Genomic DNA, 26,136 nt, shown 5'->3' with positions numbered 1-26,136 from the left:
GATTTAGTTTAAAAATGGGCATTTTTACAGACTTTTACAAGGTATCTCCCACCCATGCATCAAACTAAAGAATCTATTTCAAGATTCTTTAGAAGATATAAGAATGGAAGTAGTCTTATTCAATGACCCTTTGATAAAAAAAAAAGCATCAGATAAGTCATAAGATATGGAGATGTGTGTTCATCAAAAGATTTGGGTCACTGGGATGAAGGAGATCCAGCACAGAGTTCAGGTCAAAGAGGGATACCTTTGGAATGTGTGGTCTTCCACATAGTGCTGTTTATAATTAACATTGTCTTAATTGCATCAATCCTAGAACTTTCCAGAGCCTCTTAAGAGATCTCTAATCACTAAAAGGAGTTAGACCTATTTATCCACATAGGAAAGCTCAAATAGATAAAAGCCAATCAGCTTGTACAACAATGTATATATTTAAGACAGATGGTGTAGATAATACAGATGGACAGGAAATTGGACCTCAAAATAAGTGGGAAATATGGGACAGAGGGAGAGGAGGACAGCATACTGGATTGCTTTCAGAAAATTGCAGAACTTTTATTTACCTTAAGCTTTTCATGAAAGCAAAGGTCTATCTTTTCTATACTAACATTTTACTGTTATCACTGTATGGTAGTAAAACATGGAGCATTACTGTCTTCAAAAAGCATAAGTAAAATAAATATCACACAGAGGAAAACAGAAGGATGTAAACAGTACATAAAGAACAAGGAGTCATACAGATGAAAAGGAGTAAAGGATGTCTTTAGAGAATTGTTTGATAGGAAAAGAAGATGAACATTTGGTCATTTGGGAAGAGCAAGGAATGGCAAGTAGGTAATCAGAAGTCTCTTCTATCCATTTGGGAGAAAGCAAGGAAGGCCTTTGGCACATTCTGTGGATCCTCCTCTGTATGGAAGACATGGACAAGAGTCACAAGATAGGAATGGACGGGCTGTTATCTCCATTTGAAGTATGGCTTTCTGGTCATCTTCCCAAAGACATGGCAGCTACTATCATCAAACTCACTGTAGGAGAAATTTTAACAAATAGGATGTGACTTGTTACTCAAAGTGAGCATCACTGTTGAATTAGTCATCTCTGTATAGTCAGATCATTACCTTTTTTAAGAATAAAAATCAAATGAATACAAAGCTAGAAGAATAAAAAAGAGAGAAAGGTAAAGTACATTTTCCCATTCCTATAAAATTCTTATGAGAATAACCTACACATACATTGAAGATATCTTGGATGAAGATATTAGAAGGCACCTGGCAGATTTTTACAAGAGATATTCTATTGCATACATATCTTTACCAGCTTACAATTGATTAAAAGGACAATAGATCTAGAACTAAAAAGAACTCCAAAGATTACCTAGTCCTACCTCCTCATTTTCCAGATGAGGAAACTGAGGCCCAGGGAGGTTAAATAACTTGTCTAAAGCTACTACTTATAAGTAGTGAGCAGTGGAGGCAGAGTTTGAACACAGTTTCAGTTATTTCTCTTTTACTATACCAGTATTCCTTCCAAAGTATAGATAATACTAGATTTCACTGTGTTTATAATTTTCCAGATATAAGTAAGTAAAACATTGCTTCAATACTCCTTTACAATAATGTATGTCCCATTGATGCATTGTTGGTGGAGTTGTGAACGAATCCAACCATTCTGGAGAGCAATTTGGAACTATGCCCCGAAAGTTATCAAACTGTGCATAGGATCCAGCAGTATTACTACTGGGCTTATATCCCAAAGAAATGCTAAAGAAGGGAAAGGGACCTGTATGTGCCAAAATGTTTGTGGCAGCCCTTTTTGTAGTGGCTAGAAACTGGAAGATGAATGGATGTCCATCAATTGGAGAATGGTTGGGTAAATTATGGTATATGAAGGTTATGGAATATTATTGTTCTGTAAGAAATGACCAACAGGAGAAATACAGAGAGACTTACATCAACTGATGCTGAGTGAAATGAGCAGAACTAGAAGATCATTATACACTTCAACAACAATACTGTATGAGGATGTATTCTGATGGAAGTGGATATCTTCAACATAGAGAAGATCTAATTCAGTTCCAATTGATCAATGATGGACAGAATCAGCTATACCCAGAGAAGGAACACTGGGAAATGAATGTGGACTACTTGAATTTTTGTTTTTCTTCCCAGGTTATTTTTACCTTCTGAATCCAATTCTTCTTGTGCAATAAGAGAACTGTATGGTTATGCACACATATATTGTATTTAGGATATACTATAACACATTTAACATGTATGAGACTGCCCGCCATATAGGGGAGGAACTGGAGGGATGGAAGGGAAAAGTCAAAACAGAAGTGAGTGTAAGGAATAATGTTGTAAAAAATTACCCATACATATGTTCTCTTAATAAAAAAATTATAATTAAAAAAATAATGTATGTCCCATACAAGCTACCTCCCCAAATGATAGCATTTAACTATGTAATGTTATGTATAAAAAGCTAATGGGGGATTCTGGTTTTACGTCCTCTTGATTATTTATATCAAATACCACAGAAAACATTTGGGTCAAATGCATCCTTCACTGTTACTGAGGATATTCACTGTAGAATCCATATCAAAGAGGGAATCCCTAGAAATGGTGAAGTGCCCCAAATAATCCTCGTTATGGATAATATTCGACTCAATTGCAACAATCCTAGAACACTGTAAAATTCCCAGGTGACAGCCATAATTACTTAAAAGAATTTGGACAAATAAAAAAAAATCAAATGGATAAAGAATATCTATTATGTAGATTGTGATGTGCCATTTCATAGCAATTCTGTTAGTATCTCTACCTTGGACAGACACTGAAAGTAGACAATAATCTACTGGGGTCAGGATTTAACAGGAGAATGGATTTCCTTTGGGAAATTGCAAAGTTCTTTTAAAGATTCCATTTTTTAATGCCAATATTCATTCCAGTTATATTATATGGCTGTAGGCAAAGGAGTGGAAAAGTCTCTGAAGAATTTAAATTGAGAATTACTCAAAAAAACGTAGAAAGGAAATGGTGGTTATGAATAAGCGGCAAACCATGACATACAAAGAATTTGATACAAGTGGTTTAAAGGATATCATCAAAGAAACATCTCAGTTAAAAAAAAAAAAAAAAAAAAGATGGATTGGTCATAAGGCACAAATGAGGGAAAATCAACAAACAGCCTGTGTGCTCCTTTAGTATTCTCATGAACTCAAGAGAATCTGAGAAAAGCCCCTAATATGTTGGATACCCTGTAGTATCCATCCTCCCTGTGGAAGGGAAGACATGGGTGAAAGTTATGCAGAATAGGCAGGCATGGATAGGATAAGCTTTTAATAGAACTCAAACTCTTCCCATTAGAGCGTGAACTCCTTGAGATCAGGCATTGATTTTGCCTTTCTTTGCCTCTCCAATACTCAGCACTTAGTGGACATTTAACAAAGCATTTGTTTATTGACAAAAAGACAGTTATTACCATGTATTTAGAGGTAATATTGGTATTGAAAAAGTCATTGATCCATCTTTTGCTGTGTTAGTGAATTCTTGAATTTGATTTTCTTGTAAAAAATATTCATTATCTGGCAGCCAGAACTCTAGCAAAAAACATTTTTTGTGCTTAGTTAGCATTGTTCATTCTGACACAAAGCTTACAGTTAAAAACTTAAGAGTTGGGCAAACCCTGCTGCTTTGACTTTCAAGAACACAGGACTTACCCTGAGTGCCCCATGAAGCATCAGAATTGGACTTGAGTGGAGGTTCCTGACCTTGCTGAGACTTTTTTCCAAAAAAGTCAAATGCAGAGTTTGTAGTGCAAGGTAGTCTTGTACTTGTAATTGAAGTGATAGATTTGACAATTTAAAACATAACAGAGGCTACCTGCCATATCTTTTCAGGCTGGAATGATTTTGAATTAAGACAGCATACTGCTATATCTAGATGGATAGAGAACTGGGCTTAGAATTAGGAACCCGAGTTCAAATCCAGACTCAGAACTTATTAGTTGTATGATTCTGGGAAAATTACAATCTTAATTTGACTCAGTTTCCTCTCCTATAAAATGAGGATAGTAAACACATACCTTCGAAGGGTTTTTGAAAGGATAAAACAAGATAATATCTGTAAACACATAATACAAAGACTGCCACATAGTAAACATGTTATAAATGCTTATTCTCTTTCCTTCCACTTCCATTTTTTCATAATCATAGACTATTTACTTAGCTCTATTGGTCTTGAACAAGTCACTTTACATTTCTGGGTCTCAGTTTCTTCAGCTGTAAAATTAGGAGTTAAATTAGATGATCTTGAAGTTGCCTTCCAACTTCAAATCTCATGATCCTATGAATTCAAATGAGTCAGTGTTATTCAGAAGAAGAAAAAAAAAAGCATGAAGCAATGGGAATGAGTCAGTCCTTTAAACCAATGTATTTTGCTTTGGGGTACAGAGGGCCTTCTCTTCTCTGGAGTCTGACAATGATCCTGGAAGCTTGGAGTCCATTAAGCAATCTGTATTGAGGCAAGATGGGCACTCTGATCATGAACTCCCTGAAAGGTAAGGGCTTGGCCCATGAATCACCAAAGAGGAGAGAGTTGTGCAATAGCAAATATAATAAATCTAAAGGTGTCAAGCCTGAAGTTCTATTCTCAATTCAGCCATTTGGACATAGGGTCTTGAACATCATATTTCATACTTTCCCCATTTCTGTAAAACAAGGGTCAAGACACTGGCTGTTTTTGAGATGATTCCCAAGAAAATATGGGACAGAGGCTGTAATTTTAAAATGAAAGGTTCTGTATTTCTAAGTTAAGGTTTTTCCTGTTGTCATTCTAGAAATATGTATTAGGGCAATCAAATTATTATAATGTGTGGGTTCATTTTTGTTTGTGTAGGTCTTCCATCATGGAAGGCACACCTCCTCAAACCTAATTAATGATGCATCATAGACTAATACCAAAGTTTAGTTTAATTGTCCAATGAAAGGTCGGGGATGAGGCAGGTGACCAGGTTTGAAAAACTGAAGATTCCTGTTAGAAAACATTCCAACCCTGGAATGGGCTGCTGCTGTCACAAGCTTTGTACTGAGTTACTTCCTCTAAAAAGTGGCAAGGTGGTTATTGAGCTAAAAATAGACATGTCATCTAGGGTGGTCCTTCACTCCTAGTCAACTTGACAGGAATCAGCTGAGCCTTACTTTTGAATATTAGTACTAATAATACCTATTTACTGAGTCACCCCATCTTTTTATTCAGTTTTAAGAGACCTATTTGATTCAGATTTATTTGGAGATATTCTTTAACATCTCTCTATATATTTTGGATTATCTTTGATGTTTTAGTTCACTAGTCAGAGAACTATATGACTGTTTCTTTTCCAAATTCCTAGTTCCAAGCACACAGAGAAGGACCAGAATAAGGACAGAGATCTCAGGTTAGTTTTAATCTTTAAACTGAGTGTGTGTGTGTGTGTGTGTGTGTGTGTGTGTGTGTGTAGTGGGGGATGGGAATAGACATTAAAAACTAAAAGTCAAATTCAACAACCAGAAATATCATTTTGTTGGAAAGAAACCAGAATCTGTCACTTTGAATTATTAAATCTAACTTTTCAAAACACATTTTGAATGAATATTCATTCATTCAGCAGGAGGTAACATTGAAAGTACCCTCCTACATTCACACTGAACTTTATTTCAACCATCCTGAAAAGATGGGACTTTAATGAATATATTTCTTTATTAAGGCCAGAAGTAATAATGATAGTAGTCCCCAACGCTATAATGTTTTAGGCTTTTCTCACAAAAACCCTGTGAGCTACTATGAACGTTATTGTCTTTTTTTTTTTTTTTTTTTTTTTTTTTTTTTGCAAACAAGGTAACCAATGCTTTGGGAAATGCAATCATTTGCAGATAGTCGTGAGATTATAAATGTTGAGGTTAGAGACGAGAATCTGCCCCTGTCTCTACAGGCCATACATTTCTCCAAGATTTCCTTCTTCTGGCTGAGGGCACTTCCAATCCTTTTCCTCTTTTCATAACATCATCATCGTCCCAGACCCTCACTCTCCCTCATTCTCCACATCCAATCCGTTTCCAGATTTTGCCATTTCTGCCTTCACATTGTCTCTCAAACATGACCCTCTTTTCTCCTCTCCCAGAGCTATTTCCTTGTTTTATCACTTCACACCTGAATGCACTCCAGCCCATCCTCCATATTGCTGCCAATTAATAAACATTTCTTAAGTGACTACTCACCAGGGTTTGTGCTAAGTACTGGGGACACAAAGTAGAGCAATTGGTAGTCCCTGTCCTCAAAGGAATTACAGTCTAAGCCCTCCCTTACATACAACAATACAAACAAATACATACAAAACAAGCTATAGACAGGATGAATGGGGAATAATTAAAAGAGGGAAGGCACTGGAATTAAAGATTAAGTTGCTAAAGTCATTTCTCTTAAGCATGGGTCTAACTATGTGACTTCCCTATGTACTAAACTCTAGGAACTTTTATCTCCTCTGGCATGAGATGTGAATTCCTGTGTTTGACTTTTAAAAGCAAAATCATCATCACCATCACCATCATCACCACTGCATTAATTAGCTGACATTAACATAGCACTTTAATGTTTGCAAAGCACTTTACAAATAGCATCTCATTTTATCTTCACAACAACCCTGGGAAGTAGGTGCTATTATTATCTCTAGTTTACAGGTGGGAAAACTGAGGCAGGTAGAGCCTTGCTCAGTCTTATGACCAGTAAGTGTCTGAGACTGAGTGTAAACTCAGTCTTCCTAATTTCATGTTCACTGCTCTCTATGCCCTAGGGCCTGCAAATCTGGCCCTAATCTGTCTTTCCAGCCTCATTGGACATTTTCATCTCATTCTTTTCTTTGAAATCCAGCCCAACTGGCTTTCTCTTTGTTTCTATATAATACTACTGCCTATATCAAAACACTTCCTTCTTACTTTTGCTTCATCAGGTACATTCTTTTGCATGGGACCTTTTCTGAAACTCCCCTGTCACTACCCACTCCCTGCCTCAGTTGCAGGTATCTTCCCTCCAAGACTATCTTATATTACACTACTTTCTAAATATTTGTATTTGTTCGTTTATATTTGTGCTGGATATATTTAATTGGGTATATGTACTTATTGTTTTCCCCATTCAAATATGGGCCCCTTGCCAGTGGGAATCATTTCTTTCTTTGTATTCATATTCCCAGTGCCAGGCACTAGGGTTGCCATACAGTAAATGCTTAGTAAATACTAGATTGATTGTTTGATCCACTTCAAGTCTAGTATATTTCTACAGTCTGCCTAAAAACCCATTTGGAAAAATCTGATTAATAAGAATGACAAATCCTAATCATTAATAGCTTTCCATATCAGACTCCAAATTCTTATTACAAATTAAATCCTAATTTCTTATCGCTGTGTTGCTGATACTCTTTTTCTCTATTAATTAGTGAACATGTCTGGGAGGGATTACTTAACAACAGTCAAAATAGCTCCATAAGGATTATATCTTTATAGATGTAGTCACTCAGTTTATAAGGCTAAGGCATAAAAGTCATACAAGATTAGATTTGTCTGATTATGGTCTAATGTGAACTATGCTGATGATGCTGTTTTCAAGACATTTGTAAGTTAATTTCTGGCTATAAACTAAACTCCATTATCCTCCATTATTTCTGAAATGAACTTGAATAATCAGAGAACACTATTCTGGACATTATAGTAGGCAGTGAAGACAACCTATTGATGTTGAAAAACCTCATTTTCCTAAGTAAGACGATTATGTTTGATGTTAAAATGAAAGAGTCGGATTGTTGGCCCTGCCTTGTTTCAGAGGATGGAGAGAGAGAGAGAGAGAGAGAGAGAGAGAGAGAGAGAGAGAGAGAGAGAGAGAGAGAGAGAGAGAGAGAGAGAGAGAGAGAGATTGATTCTCTGATGGTTTCAAAGTTTAGTGCTTCCCAGCCTTTTCTCCTTTAAGAAGAATATGTTCAAATGCCCAAAAGAAAGGAGGTGGAGCCAGAGAATGAAGAGCATGAAAACAAGTGACTCAGGAGGAAAGAATTTTCTGAGGGCAGAGAAAGGGTCTAGGATTGAAGAGTAATTCTTCCTACAGGGAGGGGATTGCCCAAAGAATACAGCAAATGATGATCTATGTCAGCTTCATCTTACCTTATCTAGCCTGACCAGGGAATTCTGTCCTCAGCCCCTTCACTTCCTGAGGCTTCCTCATTACCTCATCATTTTCCTTTATCATCTTATTTGGCAGAATAAAAAGGTGGGGACTTGCATATGTCAAATGTGGTCTATTCTGGTCACTGTCTGTTCGTTTTCCTCAAATGTTTTTCTTTATTATATAGAACATTAAGTGGCTGGAGAGTAGGATGTTTGGGGGAGGGGAATGATTCTAGCATAAAAAAAGAAAGGGAAAGGAAAAGAGAGGAATTGAGAGGAAAAAGAAAACATTTCTCTAAAAAGTACTATAGACTTAAAATAAAAATAGGTTTAGCTAGGTTGCAGGGTCCCTAAAATGTCAGATTAATTGGATGTCTTCAACTCCTTCTCTTAAGTCAATTCTATAGTCCATCCCCAAGTTTCTTGCCCCACAATCCAGCCATTCTTTGTGCTTCCATAGTCAGTGCTTCCCTCCATAGGCAATCCAATCCAATCAATAAATTAATCAATTAACAGATTTGTATTAAATGCTTTCTATGTGGCAGACACTGGAGAGCCAAATGGCAAAGAATGAAATCATTCCTATTTTCAAGAACTTTAAGTGCCAATAGGAGAGGCTGACACCAACAATAAGAAGAATATAAGTATGTACAGAATAAATAAATATCAAGAGAATAAATTCAAATAAGTATAGAGGAGTTAAGCACAAGGTAGTCAAGGAAGAAGGCCATTTGCAATTGGGAATCAGGAAAGACCTCATGTAGAAGGTAGTGTTTGTTAGGTGTTGAAGGGATTTTTCTCAGTTAATGTAAGAAGAATTAATGAAGGGGAATGGAAAAATCTGACAGTTTGATACCTCATCCTTAGTCGCCAAATGGTTAACAATCTAGTCTGCTCAGACAGGCCAGGGAACCATAGAAGGTCCCTAGGAAAGGCTGGGGATGGTGTGGAATGGGTGTACAGTCCCTTTGGATTGTATACAGGAGTTCTACATCTCTGGAGCTGAGTCAGATGTTGGACTAAGTAATATTCCTGGGAAACAAGACCTTACTAATTCTTCCATCTAGGACTGAGAGTAATACAGCAGTTAGTTTTTCACATGTGATTTCTTCTACTGTCTAGTGCCCTCTAGTGGCTTTTTGAAATCATTAGTAAATACAATTATTCCCCAAATCCTTGGGAATCCAGTTCTAACCTAATTTTTAAAAATCATACGTCATTATCTTTTTATTTTTACTAATGTCTATAGTTTGTAACCAATTGATGGTTCACGAAGGCCTGCATTCTTGGTGGAGCTGCCAATTCAACTTATACAAGTTTTAATTCCTAAAAGTATATAAAATGAAAATCCTAATTTTAAAATTCTTGGTTTGTTTATAGTCTTCCTTCCTCCCTTCCTTCCTTCCTTCCTTCCTCCCTTCCTGCCTTCCTTCCTTCCTTCCTTCCTTCCTTCCTTCCTTCTTTCCTTCCTCCCTTCCTTCCTTCCTTCCTTCCTTCCTTCTTTCCTTCCTCCCTTCCTTCCTTCCTTCCTTCTTTCCTTCCTCCCTTCCTTCCTTCCTTCCTCCCTTCCTTCCTTCCTTCTTTCCTCCCTTCCTTCCTTTCTTCTCATCTTTCTTTTTTCTTTTCTTTCCTTCTTCCTTTCCCTTTCCTCCCTTCCTCCTCCCTTTTTTTCCCCTATAATGTTACTCTGTGGAGTGTTGTAGAGGGTTTTAAACATATGACAAGTATTGTTCCAGAAAGTCAAATGTAATGGTGTACAATCTCTTGTTGAATTATTGCATTAGAGGTAGAATGGGAAGAAATACAAAAATTACTTTTTTCCTATTCCACTTTTCCACAATGAAGTGGAAAGCAAAACAGGCAACTTTTACAATTTGACCAATACTTTCCCTCTGATAATTATGAACAGTTTACTAAAACCCCGTGGGCTTTATCTACTTTTTTAGGAACCAAAAAAAGGAGAAAAAAAATGACTCCAGAAAGTCCAAATGCGGAAAGTTTTCAGTCATCATTCAAGAAAAAGCAATGAATCTTAATGTGTCTGATTCTACTAATTGTGAGTAGAAATTCCCCCAGCATAGTGATTTGTGCTTTTCTCACAATGGTGGGACTCTTTTAAGGCTTCATATGTTTTTGTCATGTATTTCAGTTTTTTTGCTGTTCTGCCTAAAAATAACACTTACAGAGTAGAGTGAGGCTTAGAGACACATTATGTGCATTTAAAAATTATAAACCATCAAATAGATTTACAAAAAAGAAGTAGAATCTGAACCTAAACCCTCAGCTATTTGTAAAGCAGATCCAAACAGACAATTGACATGTAAACTATGAAAATACTTTGTTTCTCTTCCTTTTCTAGTTCCTCTATCCTCCTCTCTCTTCCTCCAACTTAATAACACCTTATCATTCTATTTTATTGTCACAACAGCCTTAAGAGAGAATACACTTAGTCACCTAGCTGCCTTTGCTTTTCCTCTCACTTTACCTCCTCTCCCCTTTGTTCCCCTTCTTTCTTCTCTTTTCACTTCATTTCATTTCTTCCATAAATACAAGGTGTCCCAAAAGTCTTAATGCAGCTTAAACTGTACTAAGAACTTTTGGAACACACTGTACCTAGTCAATGTGTATATAAAACTAGTTCTACTGATTCAGTTGGCAATATATGTTTTAGGGGAATTTTTTTTATGAAACCTTATTTAGAATCACTAAATGACACATCTCCGGGCTTCCCATTAATCCAACAACTTAAAAAAATTCTTTCCATATTCAGTTTTTGTTGCTCAGGTCATTTCAGTTGAGTCTGATTCTTCACAAGATCCCATTTGAGATTTTCTGGGCAGGATAGTAGAGGGCTTTGCATTTCCTTCTCCAGCTCATTTTATAGATGAGGAAACTGAGGCAAACAAGAGTAAGTGATTTGCCCAGGGTCACACAGCTAGTAAGCGTCAGAAGCTAGGTCTTCCTGACTCTGCTGCACCATCTAGCATATTCTGTATTCTACTCTACATTTAGTAGACAATTCAAATGAGTGGTTTTGCTTTGCTCCTTTCTGTACCATATAAGTCAGCTGATGGGCATTTTGCCTTAGTAAGATACAGTTGTAAGGTTTTTATCTCTGATGTTTAATTCTTAACTCTTACTATTAGGAAATCTCTTCCCAAAGTTTTAATATCAATCAAAAATTATGTCAGTGAGGATGTCAGTGTAGCATGGTGGATAGAACAATTGGCTTTAGAGATATTGAGGCAGTTCAAATTCTGCCTCTGAGTTGGAAAGTAGCACACTTGAGCCTCAGATTTCCTACCTCTGATCTCTGAGCCTCTGAGGCTTTTATTTTTATTTTATTTTATATATTTATTATATTTATATTTTTTAAAGGTAACAGATGCAGGAAATGGTGTATTCTCAGACTCCCGAGATATCTCAAAAAGCTGATGAATGTTTAAGTTGTAGGAACAGACGCCACAAATCACGGAAAAAAGGTAAAATGGATTCAGTATTTCCAAAAACTAGGGCTTTTGTGGGGGGCACCGGTGTGAGAATAGCCTAAAAGATGCTTCTTCATCTCCTGTTTTCAGAATTCCATTATAAATACAACTGCACGGGTCAGAATCCTTTAAACTTCAATGAATGTGATGGCTTTATCCGCTTCTGTTCTTTAAGCAAAAATGAAAGTTTTACTTCAGCTTGTGAGTACTGTGATAGCCTGAAAGGTTACCTTTGAGAGATACATTTTACATAACAGGTTCTCCTTGGAAAGCTTCCTCTTCCCTTTTAGCTCCTTTCTAGTCCCATTCTCTGAGGATATTTATTGACTTTGGACTATACCTATCTGTTATGGACTCTAAACCCTAGGCTGACAGGAAATACTTTCTGGGCTTCTCTTGGGATAGAATGAAAGGATGGCTAATGTAAAAATGCCTTCCAAAAATTAAAAGCATAACACAAATGTAAGGCAGAATGTTACCATTATTGGGGATTCCCTGCTATCTTATTATCATTCCTTCATTGAAGTCCTGCTCTTTTGCCTCATCATGGGGTGGAAATGACCTGAATTCTTTAAGGCCTTGTCAATGGGAGCGCCTACTTTGAGAAGTCTTACCAAGCTGGAGAGTATTTTGAGTTCAGATCTGGACGCAGACAATATGGAGGACCAGTCCACCTACAATGGGGAAATCTCATCACCAAATTGGAAACAGGATAATTAATGTATGGGCATACAAACTCTTAGAAGTTATCTACTAAATCATGAAAGTGTCTCAGTCTGTGTCAGTGAAGAGAGTATCCATGCTAGTAGAAATCACAGGTCCTAAAGATATGAAGGTTTCATTCTATCATGCTAAAGAGTATTAGAGACTTTAAGAATGTCCTGAATTGATGCTATAATTAATTAAAGACTTCACAATGAATCAAGAGTCAGAACAAACTTACAGCCTATTGGGACAGGGGCTTTTTTTTTTTTTTTTTTTTTTTTTTTTTTTTTTTTTTTTTTTAAGGAAAAGGTATGTGGCAAAACCTTATTTCCAGTTTTCCAAAAATGTTGGGACATAGGGTCCCGATGGCTTTGGCTTTTTGGCTTAGGACATTGTAATTGCCAAGTTTTAACTCACCAAATCTTATCATCTACATCCACCAAAACATGGGGCACTACTCTATTATCACTTTGCCAACTGGCTCTAACCCCAGAGTTAATGCTTGTATGTTGGTAATGATTCTAATTTCAAATGATACTTTTGGTAGAATCCTGTAGTCAGAAACCCCACCAAATGAATAACTTAATTGGGTTAGGGGCTCTCAAACTTAGCCCATGATATTTGGATAACTGAATTTCAATATAATTTCAATTTCAATATAAAACCATTTATATTGTATTTTATATTATGTAATTAATATTATTCTGAGAAAGTGTTCACAGCTTCTTCTAGGATATGTTTATTAAAACCCTTCTTCTAGGGTATGTTCATTAGACCATACCAACGAGAAAAAAACCTAAATTGAATTTTAATCTCTAATCAATTATCATGACTGAACTGGGTGTACGACTTTTTGCTCAGTAGCTACACACCAAAAATGGGATGAAAATCTTGCTGAACATCCAAAAAATCAACATTCAAAGAGATCTGAGAAAAACAAGCCTGGTGAGTCACCCATTCATCACTATTAAATGTAAAGGTCATTTAAGCAAGTCATTCCATTCTTAGCTGCAACTAAGTATTTTAATATTTGTGGAGCTTTTTTCTGTTTTAGTAAAAGTATTTGATTTTGGGGCAGCTAGGTGGCACAATGGCAGTTGGATGATGCAGTGGATAGATCACGAGCCCAGCAATCAGGGGGACCTGAGTTCAAATCTGACCTCAAACACTTAACACTTCCTGGGCAAGTCACTTAATCCCAATTGTATCAGAAAAAAACAAACAAAGTATTTGATTTTGATGGCCTGCCTCAATTCAACTGACCTGGACTTTTAAAATAGAACCTATTAGATTTATGGTCTTCTGGAGATGGACAAATACTCAATTATTTGGGAAAGTTGGATTTAGAGCCTGAGAAATAGAGTCCTTTTATGAAAAATCCCTTCTTGACAAACAGACATTTGTAGACTAAGCTGGATAATGAAATGCACGCGATATGGGATTTTCTACTTGTAATAGAGCAGACATAGAACATGACCACCAGTGATATTTTATAAAGTGCTTTTTGTAGTAATGAGACAAATATTTTATTATACTTATTGGATGGGTATTATGGAATTTGAAGTGAGTTGTCCTAAGAAAAAGGAGGGGGAAGGAAGGGGAAAAGAGACAAAGGAAGAGAACCTCCCTCTTATAGAAATGCTTGAATATTTATTTCTTTCATTGACCTGTGACTTTATCAAGTGAGCTCTCCCATCAGAGTAGATCTCTACCATCTTGTCTTCTAATCCTATGTGATTTTTAGCCATGGTCTCCCATGTCTTTGATAGAGAATCTACTCAATGGTAGTCCTCTCCAAATTTTTACATTTCAAGGTCACCAAAAGAACCCTTAGAATCTGTAATCTCTAGCTCTGGTCTGCCTTATTTTCTAAGCACCCATTTTTTTTTTTTGGTAATATCTTTTATACTACTTCTTAAATAGAGAAAAACCTGCTTGGTTAGGGTGTAAGTACACATAATTATTCTTCTTCAGGTTATGATCAGGTTTTCTGTCATGCCCTGGCTCTTCATTTCAGAACTCACACCAGACCCAGAATCCATACATTGAAAGTGCCCTTAGGCCATAAATAAAGGGGCACCCAAGTCAGCCATGTCTCTTTCCTCTCCAGGTTTTTTCTATCATGTCTATGAAAGTCTTGTATGTTTGCTTCCAATCCCAAACTCAACATTTTTGGTTTCCTTTCATATGTTATCTTCTTCCCATTAGAATATCAGCTTCTTAGGATTTGAGTTTCAGCTTATATTTATATTCCTAGTGTTCAGGGCAACACTTGCCATATTACATACACTCAATAAATGTTAGTTGACTGAGAAGTAGTTACAAAAAAAAAACCCCAAGACTGAAATATAAATTATATGGAGAGCAAAGTCAATTTTGCAGCAACTTGCACAGAATGTGTCCAGTTTACACTTCTGTCATAGTAGTCTGGCATACATGCTAGATTTTGGGAAAGCAGATTTCAAGAAGTTAAAAGGAAAAAGCGGTAGGATCTCAAGTTAAAAAATTCTACAAGGAAAGTCTGTCCAGGAGAGAGGAAGGATGCTCAAGAATGAAATTTTGAATACATAAAAGGAAACAATTCTAGTAAAGAGAAAAAATTGAAGATGTCTGAAGAGACTGATAAGGATTCAAAGAGAACTCACTAACCAACTTGTGGAGCTTTTTTCTGTTTTAGTAAAAGTATTTGATTTTGGGGCAGCTAGGTGGCACAAGGGCAGTTGGATGATGCAGTGGATAGATCACGAGCCCTGAAATCAGGGGGACCTGAGTTCAAATCTGACCTCAGACACTTAACACTTCCTGGGCAAGTCACTTAATCTAAAAAAATGTGTACAAGTGGGAGTAATGTCAGTTAACAAAGGATGAATATGAAAGTAGCCTGTAAATATAGTGTCACTAATGCTAATGCTCAGGACCAGCTAGTGCTGGGGAGGGGAGGTAAGAACAAAAAAATGATGTTTTAAAAATTATATTGAGAAGAGAAAGGAAAATCAGACATTATAGAGTTTCTTGGAAGGGATGAAAAGATAACAACTGGCAAGAAATGATAAAACTGCTCAATTATCATTTTTGCTTCAGTTTTATCTGTCAGAAAGAATCGGAATTGCAATGGAAATGAACAAGACCTGCAATTTTATTGGTGTAGAGAATTATTGGGGTTCAATATCTCCCCCGCAATTTTTAATCTTAGAGAATGTCTTGAGCCATGGAAAGATTAAGTAACTTGGCAAGGGTCATACAGATAGCATGTGAACAAAAGTGGCTAATAATTTTCAGGATAAGTGAAGAGATACTTAATGAAACCAAAAAACTATGGAATTTGAAGGGAACTTGGAATGATAATAATATTCTGTACCTGAATCATTTAAAGAGAGATTAGAATGATATGATTAGAGAGTATGAACTTCATGGCAAAGAATCATTTTTTAAAAATAGAAGAGAATAAGAAAGAATAGAAAATGTTGAATCTGCAAGTCTCACCAAAGAAGCAAAAGAGAACAAACAATTATTTGGGAATATAGATATTCTGAAGTGAAGATAATCTAGAAAAAGAAAAGAAAAAACAATAACACTAAAAGAAAATGTGCTCTCTACAAGCAAAACATCCTGCTATAGAAGATTGGATGCATGGAGACAGTTTAAAGATAATGTCTCCAAGAAAAAATACAAGTTGAAAAATCTTAACACCATAATGCAAGAAATAATACAAGAAAACTGCATAGAACTCCTGGATGCTGGAAATGAAATACTAATCGAAAAAATTTATGGATCACCTCCAGAAAAAAAAAAAAAAGAAAAAACAGCAAACAAACCCAAGGCTACAAACTTAAAGAAAAATAAGAGTGGTCAAATGTACCAATTCAATTAAGAAACAATAAGTGATCAAGAAAAAGACCCTTCAAATACAAAGGGGAGAAAATTCAAATAATACAAGACTATTTTGCACCCACCTGCAAGGGAATGAAACAGTGTATTCCAAAGAGCCTGAAGATCAATTAGTAAAACACAAGGAAGACTTTTATAGATTGAATTACAAAGTGCTTGTTAAAGAAATAAAAAACAGCATAAATTTCTGGAGGACTATTAATCAATATAATAAAAATGATACTATCAAATTAATTTAAACTTTCTAAGCTATATCAATCAAATTGACAAAAACATACTTTATAGAACTTGATAAAATAATATCAAAATTCATTTGGAAAAACAAAATACCTTGAATATCTAGGAAAATGATGAAAAGAAGTTTGAGAAATAGCACTTCCAGAATATAAATTATATTAAAAAGTTTTGATTATTGCTCATTCATTTCAATTGTGTCCAGCTCTTCCTGACTCTATTTGGGATTTTTTGGAAAAAAACAAACAAACAAACAAAAAAACTTATGAAAAGACAAAATTAAAAGGAAAAGACAAAATTAAAGGAAAATGTCAAATGGGGGAGAAAATCTTTATATCAAATTTCTGTGATAATGCTTTAGTATCTAAGATATATAACCAATTAGTAAATATATATAACTAATATCCAAAGCACCAATAGATATGTCAAAGGATATGCATAAACATAAAGGTCCTTTCCAATTCTCCAATTCACTTATTCTGTGGTTAATTTACTTCCTGTCAGGGCATTATGATTTCATTTTTATATTGCTCACCATGTCTTAATAGATTCTGATTCTTTTTAAGTTATTCATGACATAAAAGTGGGAAGTTTCTGAAGTCTCTAAGCCTTTAGTTTCTCTCTTCTTATCATATTTTACAACATAATTATCGCCATTCTTTCTCATATTCATCTTCACACTGAAGTTATCAAGCATTAAGTATATATTGAAAGATTTTATCAGCCAACTAATTTGAAGACTTTCTGTTTTCATCCTATGCAACGGATATCGTATGTAAGTGGTACTTAGCTTCATGACATTATTTCTGCTTATGCGTATCACAAATATTGCAAAATGTGCTGATCATGTCTTCTTATTTTTGAGTGTGCAATAACGCCAACTCAGCCAACTCGTCCATTTGCCTCTCCTAAAAGGACCAGTGAGTCATCCTTCCACTTAGCTCCAGCTCCCTCTCGTTTTCTGGTTTCATTTATCATAGAAATGTCAATACTGATGCCATTTAGTTCTGCCAGTATCATGTTAATGATACTGGGACATTGGGGAAAGTTCTCACCTTTATTGAGAGAGTGTAGAAAAGAGGGGGGGTGAGATGCTGTTCTCAGCTGAAGTCTGACCTTCTGCAAGGGACCTTTCCTGTTCCCTACCACTGCTAGTCCCTTTCCTTTGAGATTACCTTTCATTTACACTGAATAACGCATTTTGTATGTATATGATTATTTGCATGGCATTGCCTGCATTAGAATGTAATTTTCTAGAGACATTGTTTTTTATCTTCTTTATATTCACAGTGCTAAGTACAACACCTGACACATAGTTAAGTACATTGGTCAAGATAATGAGGGGGACCTTTTGCCTTTGCCAATCTTGTAATGATCTGTTTCTCTAAATCGCGATCATTCTCTTGGGGGCAGATTTTCTTGGGGAGCTTCTGGAGGCAGCCTTGGCTTTAGTTCCTGTCAGAATGTCTCCAGCCAGCTTCAGTCTCTAGCTCCCTCTGAATCCAAAGCCTCCAGCCAGCATGAAGGTAGATGTGGGGATGAAATCTTGACTCTGCCTCCCAGAGAATGGGCTTGTGGGTACTCCCTGGGCTTGTGGGAGCTCCTTAAAAGTATGCTCTCTTAAAGGTGTGAAAGGTGTGAACTCTGAACTAGACAATTGTCAAGTGCCATGCTAAATTAGACAATTATATCCATTCCAGTAACTTAGCACCTTGTAAGAATCCTTACAAATCTTATTATTGCTGTTAGCTGAACCTGGAAGGAGTAGCATGATTTACTGTTTTCTCTCTCCTCCTGCCGGGTGCTTCTGTATTAGAAGTAAACTTACCCTATTTATCAAATGGGGTCCTTCTGACAAGGAGTGGGTGGAGAGGCTAAAGACAAAAAGAAGAGAGAGGGATGAAGGAAGAGTGAAGGTAGGGTAGTACCTAAGAAGTCACAGCTGATGACTGGTCTTTTCAACCACTTATCTGATCTTTTTTCCTGTCCATGACTTCCTGTATGTCTCTTGATCGGGTCCTCCTACCACTTTCCCTGGTCTACTGCAATAGCCGCCTTCTTCTTCTTCTTCTTCTTCTTCCTCTTTTTTTTTTTTTTTTTTTTCCCCTGAGACTGGGGTTAAGTGACTTGCCCAGGATCACACAGCTAGGAAGCGTTAAGTGTCTGAGACCACATTTGAACTCCAGTCCTCCTGAATTCAGGGCTGGTGCTCTCTCCATTGCGCCACTTAGCTGCCCCCCTGCAATAGCCTTCTAATTGTTCTTTCCATTTTCAGTCTCTCACCTCTCCGATCTCTCCTCAAAATAGCTAACAAAGTAATCTTCCTAAATTAACAAAACTCTGACCATGTCACTCCTTTGCTTAAGAAATCTCAATAGACTCTTCACTGCCTCTATAATAAAACCCTCCAGAACTCTTCAAGGTCTGCCCCAATCTATTCTTTCACATCACTTTTCTTTTCTTTTTTAAAAGTCATTTACTATTTTTCTATTAAAGCTTTTTATTTTTCAAAACATATGCATGGACAATTCTTCAACATTAGCCCTTGCAAAACTCTGTGTTCCAATTTCCCTCTTTCCCCCATGTCTTCCCCTAGATAGCAAGTAGTCCAATATATGTTAAACATGGTAGAAATACATGTTAAATTCAATATATGCATACATATTTATACAATTATTGTGTCGCACAAGAAAAAAAAAGAGAAGCAAAACAAAATGCAAGCAAATAACAACCGAAAGAGAAAAAAATGCTATGTAGTGGTCCACATTCTGTTCCCACGGTTCTCTCTCTGGGTGTAGATGGCTCTCTTCATCACTGAACAATTGGAACTGATCTGAATCAATTTATTGTTGGAAAGAGCCACGTTCATCAGAATTGATCATCATATAGTCTTGTTGTTGCCATGTACAATGATTTCTGGGATCTGCTCTTTTCACTTAGCATCAATTCATGTAAGTCTCTCCAGGACTCTCTGAAATCATCTTGCAGGTCATTTTTTACAGAACATATATTCCATAACATTCATATACCACAATTTATTCAGCCATTTTTCAATTGATGGGCATCCATTCAATTTCCAGTTTCTGGCTACTACAAAAAGGGTTGCCACAAACATTTTTGCACCATATCACTTTAATTCACAAAATTCTCCATTCCAGACAGACTTAAAATTTTTTGAGTTTTACATTTCATTTCTTAAAGTTTCTTTTTTGGAGGCAATTATACTTAAATGACTTGCCCAGGATCATGCAGCTATTAAGTGTCTAGTACTGGATTTGAATGCAAGTTTTCCTGAATTTAGGATCTATGTTCTATCCACTGTGCCACATAGCTGTCCCTACCTTTTTCCTTTTTGTTTTCTTCCACTTGCAGAGGCTGTCTCTTCCGTTTTCTTTTTGAATTCTTCCTCACTTCCACCTCTTAGAATTGTTACCTTTTCCCAAGAGCTAAACATGGGTACTATCTTTCATGGGAAACATTTTCTAGTCCCCTTAGTGTTCTTTCCCACCTCAAATTATTTTATATCTTCCCCTTTCTTCCCCCCTCCCAATTACAGTGTAATTCCCTTGAAGGCAGAGACTATTTCATTTTATCCTCCTCTCTTTAGCACTCAATACAGTGTCTTACACAAAGATGGTCCTTCCTTTTCTATCCTTTTCTATATTTTCTTCTGTGGTTGCCCAAATCTCATTGTCTTGTGAACCAATGTAATTGCCATTGTTAGTGGTGAAGAAACTTTTTGAAAGTATTTCTTTTCAGAATTTAAACCTCAGGGAAAGCTACTTATTATTTTTTATTATTACTATTCTGAATCTAATCTCAGGCATTTTTTCAGTCTGTTCCCAACAGAAAAAATACCAACCCCTGAGAATTACTACTAAATACTCTCAAAGTCAAGATGAAATGATCCTTGCTGAGAAGTAAGTGATATTTTAGACTTATAATATCTTTAGGGATTGTGGTTTTATAGCAGAGGATGAATTTTTAGAGTTTAGCCAAAAAAAGAATTATTGTGAACATCAGTAGTAAAAAAAAAATTAAGACACAGAAAGAAAACAGTTTATAGTATGGAAACCAAAAGAAACTAGCAACTTCTCAGATGTCTTTGGTTATCATTATGTGTTTTGGGTTGTTTTATGAGGCAGTTGGGGTTAAGTGACTTGCCCAGGATCACACAGCTAGTAAGTGTTAAAATGTCCAAAGATGGATTTGAACTCAGTTTCTCCTGACTTTAGGGCACTACTCTATCTAGTAGCTGTCCCTTTTTGGTTATCATTAAAGAGGACATGGATAGCCTTTTTAAAGTTCAGAAATCTTACTGTTTCAACAAGTTTAAAGAATTAGAAAACGTGACAAGGGACATTATTATTATTATCATTATTATTGTTATTTGTGCAGCTTTGACACAAGAAGAAGCTTCTACCTAAGTAAGATGTTAGTTATGATGAGCAGTGAGCTTCTTGGATCAGAGACTGTCTTTTGTCTTCTTTTGTGTCCCCAGAAGTCAGTCCTAGTACATAGTGTGCACATAATTGTTGTTTGTCCTTCGGACTCATTTTCAAAGAGCATCAGGGAGGTGATATCATGACATATAAGCGAGGGAGGGCTGGGCAAGACCACCTGCCTCACTTTCCCTTCCAGAGCCATTTGTGATATATCATATAGATCAAGACAACTGGAGATGGCCATAATAAACATTTATTGACTGACTGACTGGAAGGCACCTTGCATCCTGGAGCTCAGCCTACTTCAGGCTGTACTTTGCTATTAATTGTTGCTGTTCATTTGGATCCTACTCTGTGTGACCCCATGGACCATACTGTCAGTGGGGCTTTTTAGGCAAAGGTACTGGAATGGTTTGCCATTTCCTTTTCCAGTCTACTCAAGGCTTAATATTACCATACTCCTATAGACTTAAAACTGATCTAAAGAATATGAAGATAAAGAGATAATATAGCTTATTTTTTTAAATGCTGGGGTGTGCCTTTCTGACATGTGATAAAACTCATATAAGCTAACAAACTAAGGAGAGAAATAGTTCCCACTTGACAGATAGATGGTGAAGTGAATAGAATCCAAGTTGCAAACACCTGAGTTTGTGTTTCTGTAAGAGCTGTGTGATTCTAAGCAAGTTCCTTAACTTCAGTTTCTTCTTCTATAAGATGGGGGTTATAAAGCACCAAGATTGTCATCAGCATCAAATGAGTAAAGCACTTTGTGACCCTTTAAAGTGCTTTATATATGTTAGTTATTGCTTGAGATGAAAAGTACCATCTGCATCCAGAGAAAGAACTATGGAGACTGAGTGTGGATCAAAGTATAACATGTTCACCTCTTTTTTGTTGTTGGTTGTTTGCGTGTTTTTTTTTTCCTCTCATTTTTTTTCTTTTTGACCTGACTTTTCTTGTGCAGCAGAAAGAATATGGAAATATGTTTAGAAGAACTGCACATGTTTAACTTTTATCAGATTTTTTGCTATCTTGAGGAGGGGGGAGGAGGGAACGAAGGAAGAAAAAAATTGGAATACAAGATTTTACAAAGCTGAATGTTGAAAACTATCTTTGTATTTGGAAAAATAAAATACTATTAAGAAAAATGTAAAATTTAGCTCTTGAATAAAGGCATCATAGGCAATAATACTTTTTCTTCCTTCTATTGTCTAAATAAGAAACACTTCAGATGATGAAGATTCAGGTTAGACAGGAATTACAGGTGGTGAGCTAGAGATGAGGAGTGGAGAGTGAAATACAGGGATAGGTAGATAGATCCTTGTAGCCTCAATTCATATGCTGTGGGCAGCTGCCTGGGCCTGCTACATTTAGAGCCCAGCCATGGCAGGGGGAAGTCCACCCAGAAAGTGTCAGAGTCCTGGGGAATCCACTCAGACAGACACATGTGAAGAGATTTGTTTAATTACTAGTGCCAGCCGCTTCTCTCCAACTCCCCCTGACTCTCAATCACTAGACTATATTAACCTGGGGTAACTAATAGTTGGCAGGTTCTTTCTCTTAGTTTTGTGAATAGACAGTGGATGGAAGGAATGAAGATGAATATTAAATGAAGACCTCTTTAGAGTCTTAGAGGCAAGCAGTTCTGGAGGAAAGTAAGTCTTCTTAGAAGCTCTGGGTTGGGATGAACCATAATAGAATTCAAAGGGCAAGAGAATCTGGGGAATTACTGGAGTACCCACCAAGCTGGAAAGCAATAAGGGAGGGGGGTTGATTCTGGAGAGAAATTTATTTCAATGGTGTCTATCATGTGCATTTCTTTTCCAGAAGAAATCTTCTGTCTTCCAAATCTTGCCCTGGTATCTGTGATCAAATTGCAAACTCTCCTCATTACCACTCATGCAGGATTTCTGGAAGCAAAACTCTGCACAGCATCCAAAACATCAAGAGAAATGATTCTGAGGTGAGGATTTTATGAGAACACCCAAGTGTCCTCCCAGCTCACTGCTTTTGTCCTTTAAATTCAGGGAATTTAAAGTGTGTGAAGGAACAGAAAATGCTCTGCAGCTTAGAATTGTTAACAAACCAGTGGATTTAATTGCTTGCAGCAATCAGTCATATAGTTGTTGGGATTATAGCCCTAAACCAACTTTCCTTCAGGGATTTTGTCACATCCTAATGTACCTTTTTACCTCTGGGATATATCACTGGAAGCTAGTCCTTTTTCATTTCTACTACAGCCACAGTCATTCAAGCTATCAGCTCTTTTAGTTCCTAAACTTTTCCTGCTTCTTTTTTTTTTGTGTGTGCTATCTAACCAATATACCATATACCATACCATTGCCTACATATCTCCATTGCTCAGATCATGTCCCTCCTTTACTCAGAAAACTTCAGTAGCTTCCCATTGTCTATCAAAATTCATAAAAACTCCTAATTTTTGGCAAGTAGATGGCACAATAAAGTGCTAGACCTGGAGTAAGGAAGCCAAGTTAAAACTTTGCCCTAACCAATAGTATGATGATGAGCAAATTAATCTTTCTCTGCCTCAGTTTCTTTATCTGTAAAATGAAGATTACAAATAGCTAGTACTTGTCAGAATGATTGTAAAGGTAAAATGAGATAACATTTTAAAGTACTTTGCTTGTCCAGTGCCAAACCAATCAAACTGCCAAAACATTTTATAAAACTAGAAAAAAAATAATAAAATTCATCTGGAAGAACATAACATCAAGAATATCAAGGGAATTAATGAAAAAATACAAAAGATGGAGGCTTAGCAGTACCAAACCTAAAACTATATTATAAAGCAGCAGTCATCAAAACCATTTGGTACTGGCTAAGAAATAAGAGTGGTGGATCAGTGGAATAGATTAGTTACACATGACACAATTATCAAAGCTTATAGCAATCTATTATTTGATAAACCCTCCAACTCCACCTTCTGGAATAAGAGCTCACTTTTTGACCAAAACTTTTGAGAAAACTGGAAAATAACACGTCAGAAACTTGGCAAAGATCTACAACTCACACCCCCTACCAAATTAAGGTCAAAATGGATAAGTAATTTGGGCATAAAGTTGATACAATAAACAAATTAGGAGAACAAGGGATAATTTATCTATTATATCTTTGGAGAAGGGAGGAATTTATGACCAAAGAAGAATTAGAGAACTTTATGAATGGGACAATGGATAACTTTGACTACATTAAATTAAAAAGTTTTTGCACAAACAAACCTAACAGAAACAAGATTAAGAGGAAAGTACAAAGCTAGGAAAAATCTTTACAAGCCAGTGTTTCTGATAAAAGTCTCATTTCCAAAACATATAAAGATGTATTGGACTACCTGCCATCTAGGGAAGGGAGTGGGGGAAAGGAGGGGGAAACTTGGAACAAAATGTTTTGCAAGGGTCAATGTTGAAAAATTACCCATGCATATGTTTTGTAAATAAAAAGCTTTAAGTAAAAAAAAAAAAAAAAAAAAAAAAAAAAAAAAAAAAGCAAGCACAGGAAATGTACGTGTGTGTGTATGAATAACTGCATCAAATTTATAAGAATACGAGTTATTCCCTAATTGATAAGTGGTCAAAGGATATGAATAGATAATTTTCAGATGAAGAAATTAAAGCCATTTATAGTTACATGAAAAAATGCTTTAAATCACTATTGAAAAAGAAATTCAAATTAAAACAACTCTGAGGTACCATCTCACACCTTTCAGATTGACGATGACAGGAAAAGATAATGATACATGTTGGAGGGGATGTGGGAAAACTGGGACACTGATACATAGTTGGTGAAGTTGGTGTGAACTGATCCAACGATTCTGGAGAGCAATGTGGAACTATGCCCAAAGGGCTATAAAACTACTCTTTGATCGGGAAGTGCCATTACTGGATCTATATCCCAAGGAAATCATAAAGGAGAGAAAAGGACCCACATGTGCAAAAATGTTTGTAGCAGTCCTTTTTGTGGTAGCAAAAAATTGGAAAATGAATAGATGCCCATCAATTGGGGAATGGTTGAATAAGTTGTGGTATAAGAAGATAATAGAATATTATCATTCTATAAAAATTACAAACAAGCTGGAAAGATTTATATGAACTGATGCTGAGTGAAACATGCAGAAGCAGGAATACATTGTACACAATAATAGCAAGAATGTGTGATGATCAACTATGAAAGGCTTGGTTCTCAGTAGTTCAGTGATCCAAAGCAATCCCAATAGACTTTGGACAGGAAATGCCATCTGAGTGTGTCATTTAATTTTTTCAGAATCTCAGTTTCCTTTTCTACAAAGTGAGTCTGATAATATAATCTCCAGCAATAAATTCTATGATCCATTGTTTTATTCCCATGAGTTTTCCCATGGTCACCATTTGATAGCTGTTTATTGAACTGGAGGTATTGTTGGCATTTTCCTTGGCAATATGTTACATCTGTGTGGGGTTTTCAGATTCTCTAAATAAACTCTAGGTGCATTCCCACCAGCTAGCTCTCTAACCACTTCTGATTATTCCAATAAAACCTGGGTTTCTCATTACTAATGCTGGTCCCTAGGCTTATTTTCAGATTTGTACTGTTCTCTACCAGAGATATAACCTGAGTTATATTTATTATTTAGCTATTTCCCTTTGACCTGCTTTTTCTCTCCCTGTGCCTCTCAAACTTCTTTGAGGGCCCAACTCAGCCTGACCTCCTGGGTGCATGCTAATCATTAACGTCTCTGCCCAAACCTCTAGCTATTTATTAGCTCTGACAGTATATTCTATCCTTCGCTGGTTTCCTTGGAAACCAAACAGCAGGCATAGAAAGTGAAACAACCATTCATTCCAACTACATTTAAAACAATATGAAAAAGCGTGTTGATGAAATATAATAGAAAAAATTTGCTATATATTTATTTAACTAAAATATCTGGATTTTCCTCATACAGATTTTAAATTCTGCTTTGGATTATGCCCTAAGGACTGCCATCACTTTAAAAGAAACGACAGAGCAAATGATCCAAGCCATTGCCAAGGACCTAGCCAAAGCTGAGGGTCGCAGAAACCGCCAGAAATTCTAACTATAAGACAGCCAATATATTAAAAGGAAAAAAAAAAAAAAGATGTAAAGTAAATCTTGTCTTCCTAAAAGGATATGTCACTTGCTGTTACTAAGTACCCAGTTTAGAAAGGAA

General features: G+C 36.3%; 1 protein-coding gene across 1 annotated transcript in view; it reads left to right on the top strand.

Moving 5' to 3' along the window:
• AKNAD1 (AKNA domain containing 1) overlaps window positions 1–26,136 on the top strand; it is a 62,853-nt gene extending 36,717 nt beyond the window's left edge. The window contains 10 exon segments of the mRNA XM_074262855.1: window positions 4,451–4,557; window positions 5,389–5,433; window positions 10,135–10,246; window positions 11,570–11,614; window positions 11,616–11,670; window positions 11,767–11,877; window positions 13,243–13,326; window positions 20,339–20,423; window positions 22,779–22,914; window positions 25,891–26,136. Of these exon segments, the coding sequence (XP_074118956.1) occupies window positions 4,451–4,557; window positions 5,389–5,433; window positions 10,135–10,246; window positions 11,570–11,614; window positions 11,616–11,670; window positions 11,767–11,877; window positions 13,243–13,326; window positions 20,339–20,423; window positions 22,779–22,914; window positions 25,891–26,022 (912 nt within the window). The 3' untranslated portion in view covers window positions 26,023–26,136.

This window comes from Sminthopsis crassicaudata, chromosome 4, assembly GCF_048593235.1.
Source record: "Sminthopsis crassicaudata isolate SCR6 chromosome 4, ASM4859323v1, whole genome shotgun sequence".
NCBI lineage: Eukaryota > Metazoa > Chordata > Mammalia > Dasyuromorphia > Dasyuridae > Sminthopsis > Sminthopsis crassicaudata.
This window is presented reverse-complemented; position numbering and strand designations above follow the sequence as displayed.